This window comes from Delphinapterus leucas, chromosome 1, assembly GCF_059928025.1.
Source record: "Delphinapterus leucas isolate spDelLeu-1000000601 "Yukka" chromosome 1, BTC_Dleu_Yukka2, whole genome shotgun sequence".
Classification (NCBI taxonomy): Eukaryota; Metazoa; Chordata; class Mammalia; order Artiodactyla; family Monodontidae; genus Delphinapterus; species Delphinapterus leucas.
Genome location: NC_143129.1, coordinates 171522381 through 171545178, shown reverse-complemented (window position 1 = coordinate 171545178; position 22798 = coordinate 171522381). Strand labels below are relative to the sequence as shown.

The following is a 22798-nucleotide window of genomic DNA, read 5'->3' as shown; positions in this document are numbered from 1 at the left end:
TCTTCCTCTGGGCCCAGAGAAACCATCTCTGAGTCACTGCAGAGCCTGAGAGCTACTGGAGGAGGTAGAAGTCTCTGCCTGTCTGGGGGGAGAGCGCTGCTCACCCACTCGGTGTGGTTTCTCTATTCTGTAAAGGGAGGGGTGGGCTCATGGAGGGGCCAGGCAGCCAAAGGACATCCTTGCAAACCAGAGCTGGTCAGGGAGTGGACTTATAAAACTAAAGACATTCTAAGCCCTTGGCAGGGAGGAGATTTGTCTGTTCAGGCAGGACAGGGTAGGGGAGGCAGGAGTGGATTAAGTACAAACCTTGGGGTCTGACAGATTAGAGTCTGAATCCTATATATTAGCTCCCTCAGCAGGGAGGAGATTTGGACAGGAAAAATTGAGAATGGTCACCATTTAATTGTGCGAATAAAGCCCACCGATGGGACCGAATCCTGGCAGGCAAGGGCTGGAGTAGGGTGGTCCTTCAGGACAGGATAAACTGCAGATGTATTCGTAGTTAGTTTGGAAGTAGGTGCTGAGACATGTGAAATCAGCTCGTGCAGCAGGGATGGAATCAGGCCTGCCCCGTTGCCTCCTGAGCCCACGCCCCACACCCCTACCTAGCTGGCCCAGTGTCTTCAGGATCCCTTCTCTGCTCCTCTTACAGCACCAGCACCTCTCACGTACTACCTCCTGATGTGTGCTCATGACCACCACTCCCTGAACGTGTCTGGTCAACCTCCGCATTCCCCACAGCACCTGGCCTGTGGGATGTGTCTGTTCAGGCAGGGCAGGGGAAGCAGGTGTGGTTTGAATACAAACCTTGGGGTCCAACAGATAAGAGTCTGAATCCTATATATGAGGCAGAGTAATGCCCCCTCAAAGATAGCCACATCCTAATCCCCCAAACCTGTGCCTATGTTACCTTGCGTGGCGAAAGGGACTTTGCAGATGTGGTTAAGTTAAGGATTTTGAGATGGGGGATTACCCTGAGTTACCTGGGCGGGTCCAGTGTAATCACAAGGGTCCTTATAGGAGAGAGGCTGGAGAATCAGAGAGAGAGAAAGAGATGTGAGGTTGGGAGCAGAGGTCAGAGAGAGAGATAAGAAGATGCTACAATGGGGACTTCCCTGGTGGTCCAGTGGTAAAGAATCCACCTTCCAATGCAGGGGACGCAGGTTCGATCCCTGGTGGGGGAGCTAAGATCCCACATGCCGTGGGGCAACTAAGCCCGCGCGCCACAACTACTGAGCTCACGCCCCTCAACGAGAGAGCCCACGTGCCGCAAACTACAGAGCCCACATGCCCTGGAGCCCACGCGCCACAGCTAGAGAGAAGCCCATGCGCCTCAACAAAGATCCTGTGTGCCACAACTAAGACCCGATGCAGCCAAAAAAATAATAATAATAGTTAAAAAAAAAAAGAAGAAGAAGATGCTACACTGTTAGCTTGAAGAGGGAGGTAGGGGCCACAGGCCAGGGAATGCAGGTGGCCCACAGAAGGTAGAAAAGGCAAGGAGACAGAGTCTTCTCTAGGACCTTGAATGGAGCATGGCCCTGCCAACGTTTTGAGTTTAGCCCAGTGAGTGTGATTTTAGGCTTTGGACCTCTAAACTGTAAGAAAATAAATTTGTGTTATTTTAAGCTGTAATTTGTTACAGCAGCCATAGGAAATGAATGCATCCTAGCTCTGCCATACATTAGCACTGGGACCTTGGATGAGTTACTTAACTTTTCTGAGCCTCACGCCTTTTTTATCTGGAAAATAGAGAAAAGGTATGTGAGAAAATATGTATGAAGTACTTAGCATGGTAACTGACACATAGTAAGCATTTGCTAAATGGAAGCTGCTGTGTTTGTGGGCATCATAATTGCCATCATCCTTTCTGGTATTGGTTGCCTACCCACACATGTTAAGTACAGACTGGACGTTTTCCTGTTTGTCTAGACCTTTATGGAGAGAAAGGATAGGAAGCTGTTATGAGACAGGCCCATAACTCAACTCCAGTAGTTCTCAACCAGGGACAACTTTGCCTCCAAGAAGACATTTGGAAACATCTGGAGACATTTTTGGTTGTTGTAAGTGGGGGATGCTACTGGCATCTGGTGGGTAGAGGCCAAGGACACTGCTAAACATCCTGCAATGTACAAGATACCTCCACAACAAAGAACTATCCGGCCCAAATGTAAACAGTGCCAAGCTTGAGAAACGCTTCCATTCTCTGAGGTTTTGTGGTAACTCTTGGGCTCAAAATAACAACATGTAGTAAAAATAGTGAGCAGGGTCCTGCTGCAGCAGGGCTGCTGACCCTTGGAGTGCCCACAGGAAAATTGCTTGCCCCCTGGAAGACTTGGCAGCCACCACAGTTTGGAGGTAGATCTGAATTTGAGAGTCAGCGTCTCCACTCATTTGCTGTAAGACTTTGGGCAAGTCAGTTAACCTCTCTGAGCCTCCATTTCTTTTCTTTTCTTTTTTTTTTTTGCGATACGCGGTCCTCTCACTGTTGTGGCCTCTCCCGTTGCGGAGCACAGGCTCTGGACGTGCAGGCTCAGTGGCCATGGCTTACAGGCCTAGCTTCTCCGCGGCATGTGGGATCTTCCCCAACCAGGGCACGAACCCGTGTCCCCTGCATCGGCAGGCGGACTCTCAACCACTGCGCCACCAGGGAAGCGCTGAGCCTCCATTTCTTATCAGCAAAGGAGATAAAAGACCCGCCTTGTCGTATTGGTTAAATGAGAAAACATATGAATGCACAGCGCCTGAGTCTTCATTAGCGTCCCCTTAAATGTTAGTTTCCTTTCCTTCCTGATCAGAATGTCGGGGTGGAATTATTTTCCTCTGACATATTCACTTAGGGGCATCAACTCTTTAACCTTGTGCCTATTTCCCTTGGGGACAGTGGGACACCTGAAGATTTATGTAGGAACTCAGGTGTAGTTTGAGGACTGCGTGGCTGGGCCCTTGGCTTGAGCCCAAAGACTGAGGGGCAAATGGAAGGCACAGGTCACGTTCCAGCTCTCGGTCAGTCTCAACCAGGATACCCACTGTTCTCTTCCTCCCACTGACTCCTGGCACGGCCTGTGCCACCCTATTGGCACTAGGTATAAATCTGCCTTGTGACAAGTTTCATCTGGTATTTCTATTTATAACTCTTCGTCCGTGAAACTTCTCAGACTTTCAGGTCTTGGGCTGGAAGCTCCTTGAGACACCTTTCTTTACAATGTGGGCCACAAGAATAAGAATCAAAGGATGTTCAAGCCAGAAATTGACAGATGGGTAAATAAGACTTAGTAGACGTGGTGGGCCTGGAACCCCAACTTCCAGAGCCACGGGCCACTGCCTTTTCCATAGGACTTCAATCTGATGTTGACCAGCCACCTCTCTGATCAGGCTGGACCAGGCGTGAGGGGGGATGAGCCCCACTAAATACTGATGGAAGGAAAGATTCTTTTTAATTTTTTTTTTTTTAAATTTTTGACTGCGTTGGGTCTTGGTTGCTGCACGTGGGCTTTCTCTATTTGTGGTGAGCGGGGGCTACTCTTCGTTGCGGTGCACGGGCTTCTCATTGCAGTGGCTTCTCTTGTTGCGGAGCACGAGCTCTAGGCGCGTGAGCTTCAGTAGTTGTGGCATGCGAGCTCAGTAGTTGTGGCTTGCGGGCTCTAGAGCACAGGCTCAGTAGTGGTACACAGGCTCAGCTGCTCCGCGGCATGTGGGATTTTCCCCGGACCAGGGCTCGAACCTGCATCCCCTGCATTGGCAGGTGGATTCCCAACCACTGCACCACCAGGGAAGTCTCAGCAAAGATTCTTAAAGGAAATAATTCTGTTTCTCATCCTCTTTGTCTGAGCTCTAGATACATGATCCCCATGGCCCATCTTTGAATCGTCTCAGAGCTGTGTACATGGTGGGCGCTGGTTGAATGAATGACAGGGAAGATGAACAGAACAAGTGGGAGGATGAATGCGTGCACAGTGGGTGGGTGGGTGCATGAGTGGATGGGAGGATGGAAAAGTAGATGGATGAATGGAACAAGAAATGGTCTTACTAATTTCTGGGAACCAACCACAAGGAACATGTATTCAGTACGTAATTGTGTCTGGCCCCAAGTTCAAGATGACATTATGCCAACTCAGACCCCACCTTTGTTTTTTTTTTGTTTGTTTGTTTTTTTTAGACCCCACCTTTGGAAGCTGGGACACACAATGGGACAGAGCGAAGCACACGCAGGGTAGATGGAGTGGGGGGAGATGATGTGGAACCCAACAGGAATGGAGGGTGTAGGAGGGGCCAGTTAAGATTCAGGCAGACTGGGGTTACTATGTACTCAACAGAGCATTTGGAGGTTCCTAGGGGTCCCGTGTGCAATGCTGCTGCCATGTCAAAACCCCTCTGTGGAGTTCTTCTCGGCTTGTTCTAGTCTCACCTGCCTTCCAGCCTGAACTGTACACACTGTCTCCCAATATCCCCCAAGAGTACGTAGCTACAAAGAAAGATGAGCTTTTGGAAGACACTGGTTCTTGAGGTAAGCTATGAATGGCTGGTCCATGCAATAGCACCACAAGTTGGAAAGGCCCTTAGAGATCATCTCCAAACTGGGCCGTTTTACAGGTGGGAAAACCAAGGTCCAGGGAGGGGAGATGACTTTCCAAAGTTGTATGGCAAAGAGTAACAAAGGGGACCCAGGTGTCCTGATTCTCACCCCAAGTTATGAGTTCATTATTGCTCTTTTGCTGCACCCAGCAGCCCCCGTGCCCTACCAGTCCCATTAGGACTTTTGCCTCCCTGGGGGTGGTTTCACTGTTTCCTCTGTCTCTACCCTCAGCAGAAATGAAGGAGAAGGTCAAACCTCTGGAAGTTCTGAGGTATCCCTCCTCAGATCCCCTCCTTGGGACATCAGCCTTCATGGCCTGGCTCCTTGACCTCCCTGTTCATACTTGAGCTTGAGCAAATGCAGCAAACACTTGGCCAGGTGGAGAACTGGGGTCTCCACGAAGAGGAGGGAGAACACAGACTGGGGACAGGAAGGAAAGGAGAAGAGAGGCTGGGATGGACATTCACCCATCACCCACCATCCAGCAGGCACTGTGCTGGACAGTTATAACATCTCATTTATTCTCATAACCCAGCAAGATAGGGAGTGTTATTCCTGCTTTATAAATGAGAACACTGAAGCCTAGAGAAGTGGCTTGGCTTGGAGAGCCGGTCAGCAGGGAGCCCAAGAATAAAACCCAGGGCTACCTGACCCCGAAGCCCTTGCTGGGTCCTGAGTTCCTAGACAACATGCTCTGTCACAGACCGTCAAGAGTTCTCAGGAGCCACCCAACAGGAGCTGGAGTTTCTCTCCTGAGGGCCCAATCAACAAGGTCACGGCTAACAGGGATCAATGCAAAGTCCTGCCCTTAAGTTCAAAAAGACAGCTGCGCACGAGTGTAATGGAGTTCTGGTTACTGGACCGCAGCTCATCATAATACTGTCACCATGCGTAATGCGGCCGTTATTGCCTTCTAGTTCCATAGCACTTTGAGTGTAGGAAGCCCTTGTACTTACCGATCTTAGGGCTTTGACCGTAAACAAGCACAAGAATAAGTCAAAAAGAGGCTTGCGGGGGGGGGGGGGGTCCCAGCAGGATCTGGGTGGAGCAGGGTCTGTGGCTGCCTATAAAGCTAATGGGCTATTTGTCTGCATTAATCCATTGCAATATCAATAGGTTTTGTGTGCAGCCACTGTGCTGAATATATCACGTTTTATCTCATTTAATTCTCACACAACCCTATGAAGTTTGTAATTCCTGTTTTACAGATCAGAAAACTAAGAAGTGAAGAAAGCTGATGGAGGTCACACAGCTAGTAAATAGTAGAATTCAGGCTCAGGTCTGATAATTGTCAAGAAAAGTGTCATTCTGGAGAGTTCAGGCCCACTCTGGAGTCATGTATCCAGTTTGGGGTGTTATATTTAAGGAAGACATTGACATACAGAGAAACAAGGAACCCATCCATGAGGCAGACTATCACCCTAAAGATTGTTTGAAGGAGCTGAGAATATTTATCCCGGAGAAGAAAATCATCAGAGAACATACAGTTGCTGTTTTCAAGGGCAGAAAGCTCCTCTACTTAGAAACAGGTTGGGTTCACGGGACATTTGCCAACGATTTGTTGGTTAAGTCCGAAAGGACATACTGTAGCCAACTGCTATTGCCACCTACTGGTGGGAGGTAAAATTGATGTGCTGATTTCAGCTACCGTAACTGTACCATTCATAGAACTTAACTTTTCATACATAGACGGGCTTTTAAGCATGATCATTGTCATGTGTAAGAAGTAGCAGATTACCTTTGTGGGAAGAGAATTAGGACGAATGGGTTAAACTCACAGGGGAGAGCTTTTGGTTCCAAAATGAAAGTTAATTTTCTGACAATGAACACATAATTATCAAGGGACTGCTTGGGAGTAGTGAGGTTCTTGTCTGTGGGAGAAAACAAGTCATGCTGAATCTCCCATCTCTCAGGTGAATGGGAGAAATCGATTCCAATGTTTTGGTGGGTCTCAGGCATTCATGGCTTACCTATTCTGAGCTATAGTTGGACGTTTGGGTAGGGGTCTGCCAGGGTTGATAGCATCTGGGCTGTCTTATCCAGGGAGGAACTTTTAGGCTAGGCCAGAGGGAAGGAGGGTACCGCAGGGGCAGAGCAGAAGGGGGAAATATTTTGGACAGGTGGGGCCTGGCAACATTTATCCTCCAGTTATGGCCCTTACACGTAACCAAGGAACAGTCAGAGAGGGGTGGTTCAGTGAGGTTCATGATCCTCCATCGCTTCCCAAACTGACCTCCCACACGGGGCCATTTGTAAACAACCCAAGGAAAAAGTTTCTTATAGATTCTGCAAATGAGATTAAGGCTCGGCTGGAGACAGAGGTTCAGAGTATAGGCAAGGTCAGGGACCAGTCAGGTAGGACCAGTCTGGGTCAGGGTTAGATCAAGGGCTCTGGCTCTCTGTGCCACAGCCTGTGAGGTTTTTCTCATCAAAGCCCTACACTGATTTGGTCCCCAGATTCACTGGGAGGCAGTCCAGTGAGAGCTTATGGAGAAGGGGCTGTGAAATCAGACAGACCCTAGCTTGAATCCTAGCATGGCTACATATTAGCCTTGTGAGCTTAGATTGATTTCTTCTCTGATCTGAGTCTCAGTTTCCTCATCTGTAGAGTGGGCACAGTGACTGCACCCTCCTAACCAGAGAGGTATGAGGATTAAATGAGACCTCCCACATAAATCACTGAATGCAGTGCCTGGGGCACATAGTATATTATTATTATTATTATTAATTATTAAATTAACCTCTGTCAGTAAAAACTAGCTTCGCCCTCCCTGTATGCTCCCCCATTTTCTGTGGCCATGGATCCCGGTCATGGGCACATTTGATACTGAAATCCCCTGCTGGATCTCACTTGGTTAACAAGAATTGCAGAGGCCCCACACATGAAAACACCCACATCCTTGGCCATCAATGCTCCACCACCCTCCCTCCCACCTTCTCTGATGTGGCAGGAACAGAGACGTAATTAAAGCCCTCGATCCTTAGATGGGGCACGATATGCTCTGGGATTACTCACTGTTCTCTCAGAAAGAAGAGTAGCCGGGCCCATCTGAAAAGGAGTCACACCTGGAACTTGGCACCCAGGAGGTCACCCTGAAGGACCTGCAGAGGAGCCTGTGTCCTGGTGGCCTTAGGCGGCTCCATTACTGGTCAGTATGTGTCTGTGAGTGCGTGTGTGCGGGTTCCTGTAGTGACTGTTCATTCCCCCCCTCCCCACCGAGGTGTACCAGGGGCAGGTGGTGTAGAGGGAAGGATATAGTCTTTGAAGTTTGCAGAACCAAGTTCATATGCCAAGCCTACAGCCTCCAGGCTGTATGAGCATGGAAAGTCTCAGGGTCCTCATTTGAAACGAGGGGAGCGGAAAACCTACTTTACATGGCATTTGCTAATTAAATCAGAGGATGGATAAAAATATCTGGCACAAGGTCTTGGCATGTGGCAGACACTCGGATGGTGGCTTCCGTCATCTTTGTGCATGTTGGTTTAACGGGGGTTGTGTCCATGGTAGGGTTTAGTTTATCTAGTGATTATGCCATGTCTCTCTCCTTAAATGACCTTTGACCAATGGCCACCTATTTGCCTCTTCTTTCTGTTTTTGTTTTTATTTTTGTTTTTCTCTCTTTTTTGTGTTTAAAAGGAATTGTGAGAAAGCGTTACTGGTGAGTGTCCTCAGCTTGATATTGGTGGGGATAGAAGCAGAGCGTCTGGGCAAATGCATATTAAAACCCTTTACGTGCTGAGATGGGGAGTGTGTATATGTGTGTGTTGAGGGAGGGGTTCAGCCACCTCTCCTTAGGAGTAGGAGTGGGGGTCGGGGGCTGGGGAAGAATTTTATTCCATGTTCGCAAATTGTTCCATACCTATTTTTTAAAAAATAAATTTATTTATTTATTTTTGGCCGCATTGGGTCTTCATTGCTGCATGCGGGCTTTTCTCTAGTTGTGGCGAGCGGGGGCTACTCTTTGTTGCGGTGCGCAGGCTTCTCATTGCGGTGTCTTCTCTTGTTGCGGAGCGCGGGCTCTAGGCGCATGGGCTTCAGTAGTTGTGGCGTGTGGGCTCAGTAGTTGTGGTACACGGGCTTAGTTGCTCCACGGCATGTGGGATCTTCCCAGACCAGGGCTCGAACCCGTGTCCCCTGCATTGGCAGGTGGATTCTTAACCACTGAGCCACCAGGGAAGCCTGGTCCATACCTATTTTTATAGAAAGAATTTTTTTTCTGTTTTGAGCTCCTGTCTCTAATTAGTTCAGCAAGTATTCACTGATACCCACTAAAATCCTGAGGGCTATCTACCATTTACTGAGCACTTAAAAGCACTTTCCATACTTAACCTTGATCCCTCATTTCCCTTGGGAAAAGCTACCTCATTTTACAAACAGCAACCCCAGCTGGGAGAAGTTCAGCCACTCACTCAAGTCCTTCCACTGGCAAAGGTGAGGAGAGCCAGACAGGAGTGAAAAGAACCAGAAACAGTCTCTACCTCAAGGACCTGACAATGAACGTGGAAAGTTGACTGCCAGACACAGCAACTGAGACACAAGCTGTGGTGGTGCTTCTTTGCAGGGCACTGCTATGGGAGGATGGAGGGTAGCATCGCTAATTCTATCTGGCGGGAAGTCTTCCTGAAGGTGACTGGGCTGAGCCTGGAAGGTTCTGTTCCTTTTGGAGGGGGAGCGGGCAATGGAGCATGGCCAGCAACCCAGTTCTGTTTAAGGTAGTCAGGAGACAGGAAGCCCAGCCAGGCTGAAAGGTTGAAAGGTTGGCTGGCATGGGGACATCAGGGTCACAGACATGTCCTTCAGGAAGCCTGAGTTGTGAAAGTCCTGAGGATTGGGTTTTTGGGAGGAGGGGACAGACATAGCTGGGGGTGGAGCAGTAGTTTAGGCAGGATCTCAAGACTTAAAGGAGGGCAGAGAAAGTAAAGGCAGAGCCTATCCTGTGGATCAACAGGGCCTGGCCACACAGGGTCATTCTGAGGCTGAGGCCCTTGTTGGGAGGGTTGGCAGGGGAACAGGTCATAGCCACCAGAGCCCCCAGCCTGGCTGCAGATGACCTGACCCCACTTGGGGGGGTGCTGACCCCTGTTTCCATCATGAGCTGGCAGAGTTGGGGGACCTGGGAGGCCAAAGCCTGGGGCCGCAGCCCAGAGACAGCAAAGACCAGGAACGACGGAGGAGGATGGAGTGGCCCGTTGTCCCAGCAATTTGGCAGAGGTTGGTAGGAGGAACCAGGAGGCTGAAATGGAAGGTGGAAACAGCCAGTGAAGGGCTTTCACTGCCAGATATAGAAGTGTGGGTACCGGGGAGATGATTGTTTTTTGAGCCCGAGAATGCTATGGTCAAACCTACTGTCTCTCTCACTCTCACCAGAATGTGAGCTTCCGGAGGCAAGGAGTTTGCCTTTGGGCCAAGCTCCACGTCTTCGTAGCTGTGTGACTTTGGTCGATTCACTCAACCACTCTGAGCCTCCATTTCTCAGCAGCAAAATGTGATGATTGAGAGCATTAAGCGAGCTGACAGATGGCATTTGTGAAGACAGCCTTGTGCATGGGAGATGCTCTCTTCCCATTGAGGGTTTTGTGCAACCACACCTGTGTTCTCTCTCCTCCACCCCCATCCCCAGACCACACTCATCCTTCAAGGCCCATTCAAATTGATCTCCTTCTTGAAATCATTCTTCACAACCCCATGGCTCATGTCACTGACAGCTTAATAATCAAGTAACCATAATTTTTTTCATTTACTTTTATTCTTTCCTCCTTAGATTGTAAAGCTTTTGAAAGCAGGAACACAATTTCAAGCACGGTTGTGGGGTGGCCAAAGCCCCACTAGCGTGGGAAGTAGACGCCCAGGGTTCAGTTCTTCTAGGTAAACTTGGGGCTCCACATGGCACTGGGGGCTTCAGTTTCATCAGTCAAATGGCAACGATAACCTCCCTCACAGTTTCCAGAAGATCAATTTAGACATTCTGTGTGAAACATAGTTAGGAGGAGTTGAATAAATATTGTTGAATGAATTGAAACTGCTTTGAAAAATGAAGTTCTTTACAAATGTCAGACCTTATTTTTAATTCCCCGTAGTGTATAGTAAAAGGCCTCATCTTTAATTGCTGCTAAGAGAAACTGCATGCTTAAATATTTTCTCCTGTCACCCAGATGAAGACCAAAAGAGGCATCATACAGGGGTTATAAAGATTACTCTGGTTTTAAATGATATTTCATCTTCCTTCTCAGCAGGTCGAGATGACCACAGCTACCCCTTTGGGGAGTACCACCTTCTTCTCATTGAACATGACCACCAGAGGAGAAGACTTTCTGTACAAGAGTAAGGTCAACTTAGCTGGGCGGCCAGGGGAGCGAGGGCGGGACAGGTGTTGTGGTCAGCTCCTGGTGTCGAGGTCAAGAGCGTGGGCCCTGGAGACACACTGCCTGGGTCTCAGTCTCAGTGATATACCACTTGCCAACTACATGACCCTGAGCACGTGACTTCACTGCTCTGGGCCTGATTTCCTCATCTGTAAGATGGGAATATTAACAATGCTGCCACATAGGTAGGTGTGAAAGCTAGAAGGGATAATCCATGTAAAAAACATAGAATAGCCTCTGTGCGTATGAAACATACTAAGTACCTAATGAGTATTATTATTATTATTACTATTACTGTTATTTTCGTTAGGGAGTTTTGGGGCTTAGAAGGCGATGGAAATTTGTATCTCTTGTAAGATGGCCCTACACGAGTCACCTTAAAATGCAGCTACTTTCGTACTAGTTTTGCAAAGCAAAAACATCCCATCAATTTACCAAGGAGTAAATGAATGTAGGTAGGAAGAGTTAGTCCTGGGGAGATATTTACCAAGAACAAGGGGTCCCTAGAAGGAAAAATTTGAGGACCATTCTTCAGAAAACCAACTGACTGTATTAGGTGAAATTTGGGTCCGTTCCAGTCATGTCAGGTGACTTGGTACATACCTCCATGAATGCAACAGGCCTCCCGACACACATGGAGCAGTGATGGACAGTGTTAAACAGCTACAGGCTGGGGTACTCGCAGGAAGCTGGGTTAATGGCAGGATGTGGCTCTTCTATGGAGACCCAGAGAGGGTCACTCTTGGGACAGGGTCCCACATGTTAGCCTGCTCTTGCTGGGTGGGGAGACCTACAGAGGCCTGCTGAGATATGTCTCAAAACAGTTCTGAAGTGAAATGCAGGGTAGATAGAATCACTGTCAGCAAGATGGGAATAATACGTTTTTGTTTAACTAAAAGTCATGGCTCTCAACTAGGCAATTTTGCCCCCTAAATAAGGTTGCCAGATTTAGCAAATAAAAGTACAGGATACCAATAAAATTTGAATTTAAGATAAACAATTCGGCTTCCCTGGTGGCGCAGTGGCTGGGAGTCCACCTGCCGATGCAGGGGACACGGGTTCGTGCCCCGGTCCCGGAAGATCCCACATGCCGCAGAGCGGCTGGGCCCGTGAGCCATGGCCGCTGAGCCTGCGCGTCCGGAGCCTGTGCTCCGCAACGGGAGAGGCCACAACAGTGAGAGGCTGCGTACCGCAAAAAAAAAAAAAAGATAAACAATTAATAGATTTTTAGTATAAGGATATACCATGCAATATTTTGAAATTATTCATTGTTTATCAGATATTCTAATTTAATGGGTATCCTGTATTTTATCTGGCAACCCTACCACCAGGAGACACTTGGCAATGTCTGAAGACATTTTTGCTTGTCACAACTGGGAGCGTGGGAGGAGAAGTGCTACTGGTATCTAGTGAGTACAGGCCAGGGATCCTGGTAAATACCCTGCAAGGCACAGGACAGTCCCCACAATAGAGAATTATCCAGCCGAGGTTGAAAAACCCACTGGACTCCCCAGGAAGGAAAGAAAAACAAGTAACTCCATGATGGATTCCCCACCCCCTCCCTTTTTCCCTCTGTCCTTCTTCCTATGAATAAATGCACAGTCGTTGTTGTTTTTTAAGTAAACTTTTTATAAAAGCATTACATATGTTCGAAAAAGTGCCCAAATGATAAGTGCACAGCTGGACGAATTTTCACAAAGTGCACACAGCTGTATAGCCAGCCCCCCAGATGAAGAATCAGGCCACCATCAGTGTTTCAGAAGTTCTGGTGCCCTTTGCAATCACTATCCCCCACCCACTCAAGGGAACCCACTGTTCTGACTTCTACCACCATAGATTAATTCTACCTTGGTTTTGAACTTTGTATTCGTGGAATCATACCACGAATGATTTGTTCAATGTTATGTCTGTATGCACCTATTTAATGGTTGCAACATAATGTATATGTATGTATATGTGGATGTGTATATAATATCGTATTCTATATTCCACACTTTTCTATCATCGAAAGTGTTCCATGTACCATAGTCTTCATAATTATTATTTTAATTACAGTATATTTCATGGATAAGTGTGCTATACCTTATTAAACCCTTCCCATATTTAGAATATCAATAATGTAATAAACATTTTCATTCATATAGCTTTTTCTGTATTTGGGATTATTCCCTATGATCAATTCCCCAGAATCAAATAGATCGGTTTAAAGTATGAAGCTTTTTTTATGATTCTTGATGTTTTCTATATCAATTCTGGCAAGGCTGTTGATCTTGAACCTAATATTAGAATTTGACTTTGGGACTGGGAGCTGATACTGAAATTAGAATCTGAGATATTAAGCTACAAGGACATTCATCATAGCCATGTTTTTAATAGTGTAAAATTGAATGCAACATAAATATCCTCAATAAAGAATTGCTAAACAAATTATGGCACAGGCAAACAGCAGAGTACTATACAGCCTTCAAGAGTCATGAAGAAAACTATGTACTTACATAGCAAAAGGATCAGGGTATTTTGTTGTAAAACGGTCTATGGAATATGGTTCCATTTTTATCAAGTGCATATGTTTCCATATTTATGAATATTTTCTTAAGATGGATTTTCAGACATAGGATTAATAAATTATTCTAAAAGATGATAGATAAATATGCATATATGCAAAAACGTGATCGCATTGGTGAATGTATACGTATGTAGACTATCAGTGGCTCTTGGGGTAATGAGGTCTTCATCTTCCCCTCCTCTTTGGCTTGTATGTATATTTTCAAAATTATCTACACAGGGCACAGGGCTATTGTTGTTGCCCATGTGTGTCCTGTAGGAAAAAAAAAATTATCTACAAAAACCACATATTACTTTTATATCATCTGAAAGAAGGAAGGATGTTTTTATTTCACAAAAGAAGTTCAAAGCTATCTTGGGGATGATAAGAGCAGGACTTAGCCTAAGGCAGGATTTTGGCAGGGCAGGTGCTGAGGATATGGCCCTCCAAGTCCCATTGGAGGTAGAGGTACACTGCCACTCTAGATGTGACTCTGTCCTGGGGTCAGCAATGAGTATGCCAGGATTTCACGTTCTCTCCTCTCCTTGACCCAGTGAGGGTGCCAGGTGTTGTGTCTTCCTCCCAGCCTCCGAATCCTTCCTTGCATTTCAGTTTGCACGTTAGCCATCTCCACTCCTCTCTTCCTCGTAGGTTCTGGAGCCATCGTTGCTGCCATTGTGGTGGTTGTCATCGTCATCTTCACCGTGGTTCTGATCTTGCTGAAGATGTACAACAGGTACGGGATGCCCTGGGCTTTGGAACTGTCTGGTCCCTTCAGTGATTCCAGAATGAATGGGAACTAACGTTTGTGGGTGCCTATTATGTGCACAGCAGTATCTATGAGTCCATCATCAAATGCTCTAACCCTTTGTGGGTCCTTTTTTGCTGTCTGTTCTACTGGAATAACTTCACAGTGACCATATATTTTTGTATTTGGAGAAATATTTTTAAAATATAATAATATAATGACAATGATAGTAACCTTGAGCTGTGTAGTAAACTCTTATATGTAATTTGCAGATAAGAGAGGAGTGTTTCAATCCTCTTCTCCTGGAGAGCCCTTGCTAGGTTGTATTGTGTGGACCACATGAGTATTGGAGGTGACAAATACTGAAATGCACATACCTGCGACTTTACTTTCTGGGACCAAATAAGAGGAAATAAAATCATATAAATTGATTGTAAGAAGAGTAACTGCTGTGTTATCACCTTATGTGTTATCACCTGTAGTCACAGCTTTGCTAGAAGATTATTCTTTTCAGTGAATACATCAAAATTAAAAGACTAAATTCAATTACATCATAGAAGACCTGGAAGCCATTAAAAATATTGTAGAAATGTATAAATTGATGAGGAAAGTTGTTTACAACATATTGTCAAAATTTACAAAGCAGTATGTACGTCATTTTTAAAAAATTAATTTATTTTTTGGCTACGGCAGGTCTTAGTTGTGGCAGATGGGATCTTTCGTTGCGGCTAGTGGCTCTTCGTTGCGGTGTGCGGCTTCTCTCTAGTTGTGGCGCAAAGGCTCAAGGATGCATAGGCTCAGTAGTTGTGGTGCGTGGGCTTAAGTACCCTGCAGCATATGGGATCTTAGTTCCCCTACAAGGGATCGAACCTGCGTCCCCTGCATTGGAAGGTGGATTCTTAACCACTGGACCACCAGGGAAGTCCCTAAAGCATTATGTACATTATGATCATACACATGCGTTACGCACATGCACCCAGGAAAAGTTCAAATGATATACCACAAGGTGTTAACAACCAGTATGTCTGCATGATGGGATTGCTAGTAGGTTAGTTGGTTGGTTGGTGTTTGCAAGGTCAAGGGGTGTGCTTCTTTATTTCTGCATTGTTTTTATAATAATATTAATGATTTTATAAGGGTAGCTAACATATATTGGTCTCTTACTATGTGCTGGGCACGGTTCCAAGCTCTTTACATGTATTAACTCATTAGGTCTTCATAACAGCACCACAAAGTGGGTGCTTCTATATCCCCAATTTTATAGGTGTGAAACAGGCACAGGGAGATTAAGTAACATGCCTGAATTTACTCAGCCCTAATTGGCAGAGCTGGGATTCAAACCCAGTTCTTCTCGTTTCAGAGAAAATACTCCCACCAGTACACGTATAATAACAATAATAACATTTCATATGTTATTTTTTAAAATCTTTGGGCTGTTACAGTTTGGGTCTATTTCAAACCAGGAAGTGACATCAGACCCCAAGTTCTACCCGCCATTCCTCTCCATCATTGCTGGAGCTCTAAACCCCTTTTCTAGGTTGAAATTTGGATGGAGACTCTACTCACCCCATCCTGTTTACAATGATACGTGGGCTGGGAATTGAGAAACCTGGGTTCAGTCTTTGGTCTGTCAAAAGCAGGCAAGTTATTTAGCCTCTCTGTGCTTTGATTTTATCATCTTTAAAATGGAAGTGTCTCTAAATAGACATTTATCCAAAGAAGACACACAGGTGGTCAATAGACACATGAAAAGATGCTCAACATTGCTAAATATTAGAGAAATGCAAATCAAATCTACAATGAGGTATCACCTCACACTGGTCAGAATGGCCATAATTTAAAAGTCTACTGGACTTCCTTGGTGGTCCAGTGGTTAAGAATCCACCTGCCAATGCAAGGGACACGGGTTCGATCCCTGGTCCGGGAAGATCCAACAAGCCGTGGGGCAACTAAGCCCATGCACCACAACTACTGAGCCTGTGCTCTAGAGCCTGAGAGCTGCAACTACTGAAGCCTGTGCACTCTGCGCCCATGTGCTGCAACTACTGAGTCCGTGTGCTGCAACTACTGAAGCCTGCACGCTTAGAGCCCATGCTCTGCAATAAGAGAAGCCACCGCAATGAGAAGCCTGCGCACCTCAATGAAGAGTAGCCCCCGCTCGCCGCAACTAGAGAAAGCCCACATGCAGCAACGAAGACCCAACGCAGCCAAAAAAAAAAAAAAAATCAGTTAAAAAAAAAATTAGGGCTTCCCTGGTGGCGCAGTGGTTGAGAGTCCGCCTGCCGATGCAGGGGACACGGGTTCGTGCCCCGGTCCGGGAAGATCCCACATGCTGCGGAGTGGCTGGGCCCGTGAGCCATGGCCGCTGAGCCTGCGCGTCTGGAGCCTGTGCTCCGCAACGGGAGAGGCCACAACAGTGAGAGGCCCGCGTACCGCAAAAAAAAAAGTTAAAAAAATAAGTCTACAAATAATAAGTGCCAGAGAGAGTGTGGAGAACAGGGAACCCTCCTCCACTGTTGGTGGGAATGTAAGTTGGTACAGCCACTATGGAGAACAGTGTGGAGGTTCCTTATAAAACTTAAAATAGAGTTACCATGTGATCTAGCAATTCCATTCCTGGGCATATATGGAGAAAACTCTAATTCAAAAAGATACTTGCGCCCCAACGTTCATAGCAACACTATTTACAATAGCTGAGACATGGAAGCAACCTAAATGTCCATTGACAGATGAACGGATGAAGAAGATGTGGTATGTATACACAATGGAATACTACTCAGCCATAAGAAAGAATGAAATAATGCCATTTGCAGCAACATGGATGGACCTAGAGATCATCATACTAAGTGAAGTAAGTCAGACAGAGAAAGACAAATACCATATGACATCACTTATATATGGAATCTAAAATATGATACAAATGAACTTATTTACAAAACAGACTCACAGACATAGAAAACAAATTTACAGTTACCAAAGGGAAAAGGCAGGGGTTGGGGGAGAGGGATAAATTAGGAGTTTGGGATTAGCAGATACAAACAAAATAGATAAACAACAAGGTCCTACTGTATAGCACAGGGAACTATATTCAATATCTTATAATAACCTATAATGGAAAAGAATATGAAAAAATATATATATATGTAACTGAATCACTTTGCTGTACATGAGAAATTAACACAACATTGTAAATCAACTATACTTCAATAAAAGAAAAGGATAGGGAGACTTCTCTGGTGGGGCAGCGGTTAAGAATCCGCCTGCCGGTGCAGGGGACACGGGTTCAAGCCCTGGTCCAGGAAGATCCCACATGCTGCGGGGCAACTAAGCCCGTGCGCCACAACTACTGAAGCCCGTGCACCTAGAGCCCGTGCTCCGCAACAAGAGAAGCCACCGCAATGAGAAGCCCACGCACCACAATGAAAAGTAGCCCCCGCTCGCCGCAACTAGAGAAAGCCCGCGCGCCACAACGAAGACCCAACGCAGCCAAAAAGAAAAGAAAAGAATAGGTAGAAATTTTAATTCAACAACAACAAAAATGGAAGGTTCTTAAAGTGTGATAATTGTGTTATGGTTACATTGAGGAATGCCCTTGTTCTTAGGAGTATTTAGTGTTGAAGTGGCATGATGTCTGCAACTAACTCACAAATGGTTCATGAGTTTTTAAAAAACTGTGTGTGTGTCTGTGTCTGTGTCTGTGTGTAAATGGGGCAAGTAAAAGAAAGAAAGCAAATGTGGCAAATTGTTAATTTGTCAATTGTTTAGAGAAGGGTATTCAGGTATTAGTTGTACTATTTGTGTAACTTTTCTGAGGATTTGAAATTTTGAAAAAAGAAGCATGATAGGTCAACAAGATGAAATTTCATGTAGACATTAGAATGAATGATTGTTGTTAGTTATTGAATTTTATGGCATATGAGATGAAAGCCAGGATATATGTTTCAAGTCCATTCTCTTCTCAACTGTGTAAAAAGTTCTTCAATATTTCTAGCAATAAACTTAGCAAGCATAATGAGGCTTCACATTACAACTCTGAACAGAAAAAAAACGTAATATCTTCATTTTGCCTTCAAAATAGCCACCTATCTGCTACTTTACTCATTCATTAATAGGAAAAAAAATAAAATTAAGTATCCGACCTAGGTTAAACAAAGAAACTGAAGGGTCAGACTACCTGATGTCTAAGATCCCTTCCAGTTGTAAGCTTCTGTGATTGGCAATTAAGCAACATGATTTAACGATGATCTATATTAATTTCATCACTGGAGCTGTAGTCACAGAGCTCGTTCCCCAAGGCATATGAGGGGGAAGGCTCAGCCATGCGTGTGTATCTCATTACAGGAAAATGAGGACAAGACGGGAGCTGGAGCCCAAGGTCCCCAAGCCAGCCTCCCCTTCTGCCCTGGGCCCAAACAGCAACAGCAGCCAACACCCTGCAACTGTGACCTTCAGCCCTGTTGACATCCACGTGGAGACTCGGTGACCCCCCCATCCTGGGTGCTGTCTCGGCCACCCCCCATCCTGGGTGCTGTCTCGGCCACTGTCCAAAGAGCCTTCAGTCAAGACCAAGAAGCACATTTCTCCTCTGGCAGCTTCACTATGAGTTTGTTCCGGTCAGGTCAACAGGGGCATCTCTTATGCAATCCCTGATGCCTCAGGCAACCCCCAACCCCATCCTGCCGGGCCCCACCCCAGGTACGTCCATATCCCTGCTGCCACCCTTCCAAAAAGCTGTGCTATTTTGGGAATCCACTGCTGTGGGTTTAGCTGTCTCCCCCCAAACACAATAGCTAGACAGACAGACAGACAGGCAGATAGCCCAGGAGTCTTCTGGTCAGGAGTCAGGGGTCAGGGCATGCTCCTTAGAGGGTCTGCCCTGAGGTCATATCAGAGGAAGGGCCATATCCACAGCTTTGTAGAGCAAAATAGTCAATCCCATAATCAGGCACAGGGGAACTAACTTGGACTAACTCACCAACAACCCAGCTTGTTAATTTATAGCTTGTTCCAGTGCTAAATGACCGCTAGCTAGCTCATGATCATCGATCAGCACATTTCTCCCTCTTTAAGAAAGGTTTTGGGAAAAACTGGATTCTTCTCCAAAGGTGTCTACTTCTTTAGTAAAGAGTCAAAGTCGAAGACATAGGATGACCTTGAGGAAGAATGGCATCTAGGATGAAAGCTTGTTGTAGTGTCCATGGGCCTGGAATAAGCCTGGTGTCTGGTCAGGGCCCCTCCCCCCACACCCCCCCACAGGGGCTGGATTAACCTTGACTCAGTCTCATTTCTTGGCTTCCCTCTCTTTGGATTCTGAGCAATTCTCACTCTCCAGTTACCATCTTACCTCCAAGGTCCAGTATTTGGAGACTGATTAGATTACAACTCTATTTATGTTACCTCTGCCCTTCCTGGTCACCTTGCAAAGATTCAGGATATATTCAAAGTACCACATTCACAAACCATTCCTCTGGACAGAACTCATCTCTTTGACACTTCAGCCTGGAGAACAATCTACTGAAAGAGGAAAGCATTTTGGAATTAAGAAGACCTGCCTTCCAAGCCCTATTTCCTGGTTTTGTGGCCTTGGGAAAGTGACTTGACCCCTCCGTATTCTGTTTCCTAACATGAAATGGGAATAACGTCTGCCTCACTGGGTGACTATAACAAGCCAAGGACTTACTAAAACAGCTTAGGTAGTTCCTGGCACCCAGCAGATGCTTTATAAATGGGAGCCAGCATTATTATTATGAATTTCTTCCATTGTAAGACATACACTTGTTCCCATTTTAATGATTCTGAAATCAGAATATGTCTTAAAATTGATGGGTCCACTAATGAGGTTGCGTTTTTTTTCTCTCTCTCTCTCAAAAAGCTGTTTTTTAGCCAGTTGTGCATTTTACAGTTGAAGGCATCTTGGAAACAAGGTAATAAATCTGTATTCTGTTACAGACAGTGACACACTCTGACATTAAACCTTAAACTCTAGGAGCCTCTCCTTCTGAGGGAAATCCCTTTTGAGGGAAAACTGAGGGTCAGGAGGTAAGAAGACTGACACAGGGTCACACAGTTCATGTCATCCCACTATAAGAATGCTCACTGGAATATATCTGGAGAAATACAGGCAATTTCTTTCTCCCCAGACATCTCTTCTCCCTCCTGTGTTTAAATATCCACCAGACACTTTGCAAGGTGCTTTTACATAAGTTATGTCATGGGATTTATTTTTCCCAATAACCCTGGGAGGTATTATTTTTCCCATTTGCCAATGAGAATTTCAAACTCAAGAAGAAAAAATACTTGCTCAAAGTCTCACAGCTTGTGAGACAGTAAGTTGCAAAGACAAGACTCAAACCGTGGTCTCTTTGACTCCAAAGTCCATCTTTTTGTTGCATCACACTCTTCCCTAACATCCTGGCTCAAAGAACATGGATTCTTTTGTGAGCTGAACAAGAGGAGGACAGGCTTACCCATGTGTCCGAGTGGAGGTCGGGGGTCAGCTTCCACACCAAAAGTGGGGCAAAGCCACTTTGGTAGCCTCCTCTGGGCTTCCATGATTGTAGCCAAAGGGGCCGTTTCCAAATCCATCCAAGCTCTAAGGATTTCTGCTTCATTCCCCCACCACTTAGGCCCAAGGAGCAAGGCATGAGATGGCCTCGAACCAGGGCAAAGCCATTTAAGGACTCAAGCCCACATAGATATGTTTCCCAGATGTATTGTGCTTTAAAAAAAAAAGATTAGGGCCTCCCTGGTGGCGCAGTGGTTGAGAGTCCACCTGCCAATGCAGGGGACGCGGGTTCGTGCCCCGGTCCGGGAAGATCCCACATGCCGCGGAGTGGCTGGGCCCGTGAGCCACGGCCGCTGAGCCTGCGCGTCCGGAGCCTGTGCTCTGCAACGGGAGAGGCCACAACAGTGAGAGGCCCGCGTACCGCAAAAAAAAAAAAAAATAAGTTTGGAGTGTTCTAGCCCTAAAGCCAAACTCTTCTGTCCACAGTGGAATCTTCCTGGAAGAAAGAAGAACATATCCCTCTAGTATAAATGAAAGCTTGGAAATGGAAGGGGGAGGTAGAGAGGTGAGGGGGAGGCAAAGAAAAGCGTTGTGCTTTGTTTTTAACTGATGACGATTACCTCAGTAAACATCCTTTAAGGGCTCCTGTATGCCAGTTGAGGTGCTACTAAACACAGTAAGCATGGTCCCTGCTTTCAGGGAGTCTGCAGCTGGCCTCCTGAGACAGGGATCTTGCAGCACAGTTGAATTTCTTTCCTGACAGGTGGCTTTCCTAACAGAGCAGATGCTGCCTTATTTGGCCACTGAATCAATAAATGATATTAAACGCTTAAAGAAAAATGTCTAAAAATAAAAAAGTTTAAATCAAACATTTGTTGAGTTGATTTCAATTCAGTTTAGAGATAACAAATACCTTTTTTAGAAAATTCCTTCCCCTGACAATGTAGACAGTTCCCTGAGGGAAAGCCGGAGCTGCTTCAAACATTGCGTTCTCACTTCTATAGGATGGTGGGAAAGATGGGCTGCTCTGTGAGGTAGAAAATGTGTTAACTTGATGAAATATTATGCAGAGAATCCCATTTCACAGCAGGCTGAGAAGCCAAGCTTTGGGGACCCCGGGCAGTGGAGGAGACATTAGAATGGAGCCCAAATCACCAATAATGATGTTTACCATTAACTAAGCTCCTGCTGTGAGCCAGGCATAGGATGGGTCCTTCCCACCCACCAGCTCCTTTAACCATTACAGCTCCCCTGCATAGAGCGATCATTATTTCTGTTTTTTGGATGAGGAAACAGGTGCAGGGAGGTAGCTTGTCTGTGGGTGATGTCATGGACATGTGTCCTTCTTTTGGTGATGTTGAGTTCATTTGACTGGTCTAATTATTAAATATACATAAGACAGGGCTTCCCTGGTGGCGCAGTGGTTGAGAGTCCGCCTGCCGATGCAGGGGACATGGGTTCGTGCCCCGGTCTGGGAAGAACCCACATGCCATGGAGCGGCTGGGCCCGTGAGCCACGGCCGCTGAGCCTGCGCGTCCGGAACCTGTACTCCGCAACGGGAGAGGCCACAACAGTGAGAGGCCCGCATACCGCAAAAAAAAAAAAAATATATATATATATATATATATACATACATAAAACAGATTAACAGGAGAAAAAAATAAATTTATATGCATGGAGGTCTCATAGAAATGGGACCCCTGAAGTGACCAAAGAAGGCTGTTTATGCAATATAATTTTTAGACAAAGAAGCAATTATTTGTGAAGATTCAATGGAACAAAGGGGCTCATGCTTGGTGTAGCAGATGAATGAAGAAGTAACAATGTTTCTTTATACAGATTTCTTAGCCTTGAATTCCCTAACTCTGGTGATAAGGATGCTTTCTATCCTCCTGGTATAAGGAGGATACCTTCACATGGGAGATTTATTTCCCACTATCAGGGAGAAACAGGGGGGTCAGAGAGGTTTTCTTTAATATCATTTTTTTTTCTACTAGCTGTTTCTCAAGTAACTTTAATTCAAAATAATCAATATGCCATCATGGCGTATCTTGGGCAGGC

General features: G+C 45.9%; 1 protein-coding gene across 1 annotated transcript; it reads left to right on the top strand.

Annotated features, from left to right (window-relative positions):
- The first annotated feature begins 10284 nt into the window (after positions 1–10284).
- On the top strand, positions 10285–20944 carry NCMAP (non-compact myelin associated protein). The gene is made up of 3 exons (XM_022552099.2): positions 10285–10898; positions 14136–14220; positions 18574–20944. Exons 1-3 carry the CDS (start codon positions 10784–10786, stop codon positions 18713–18715), a joined length of 342 nt encoding a protein of 113 aa, XP_022407807.1. The 5' UTR covers positions 10285–10783; the 3' UTR covers positions 18716–20944.
- Positions 20945–22798: the final 1854 nt, after the last annotated feature.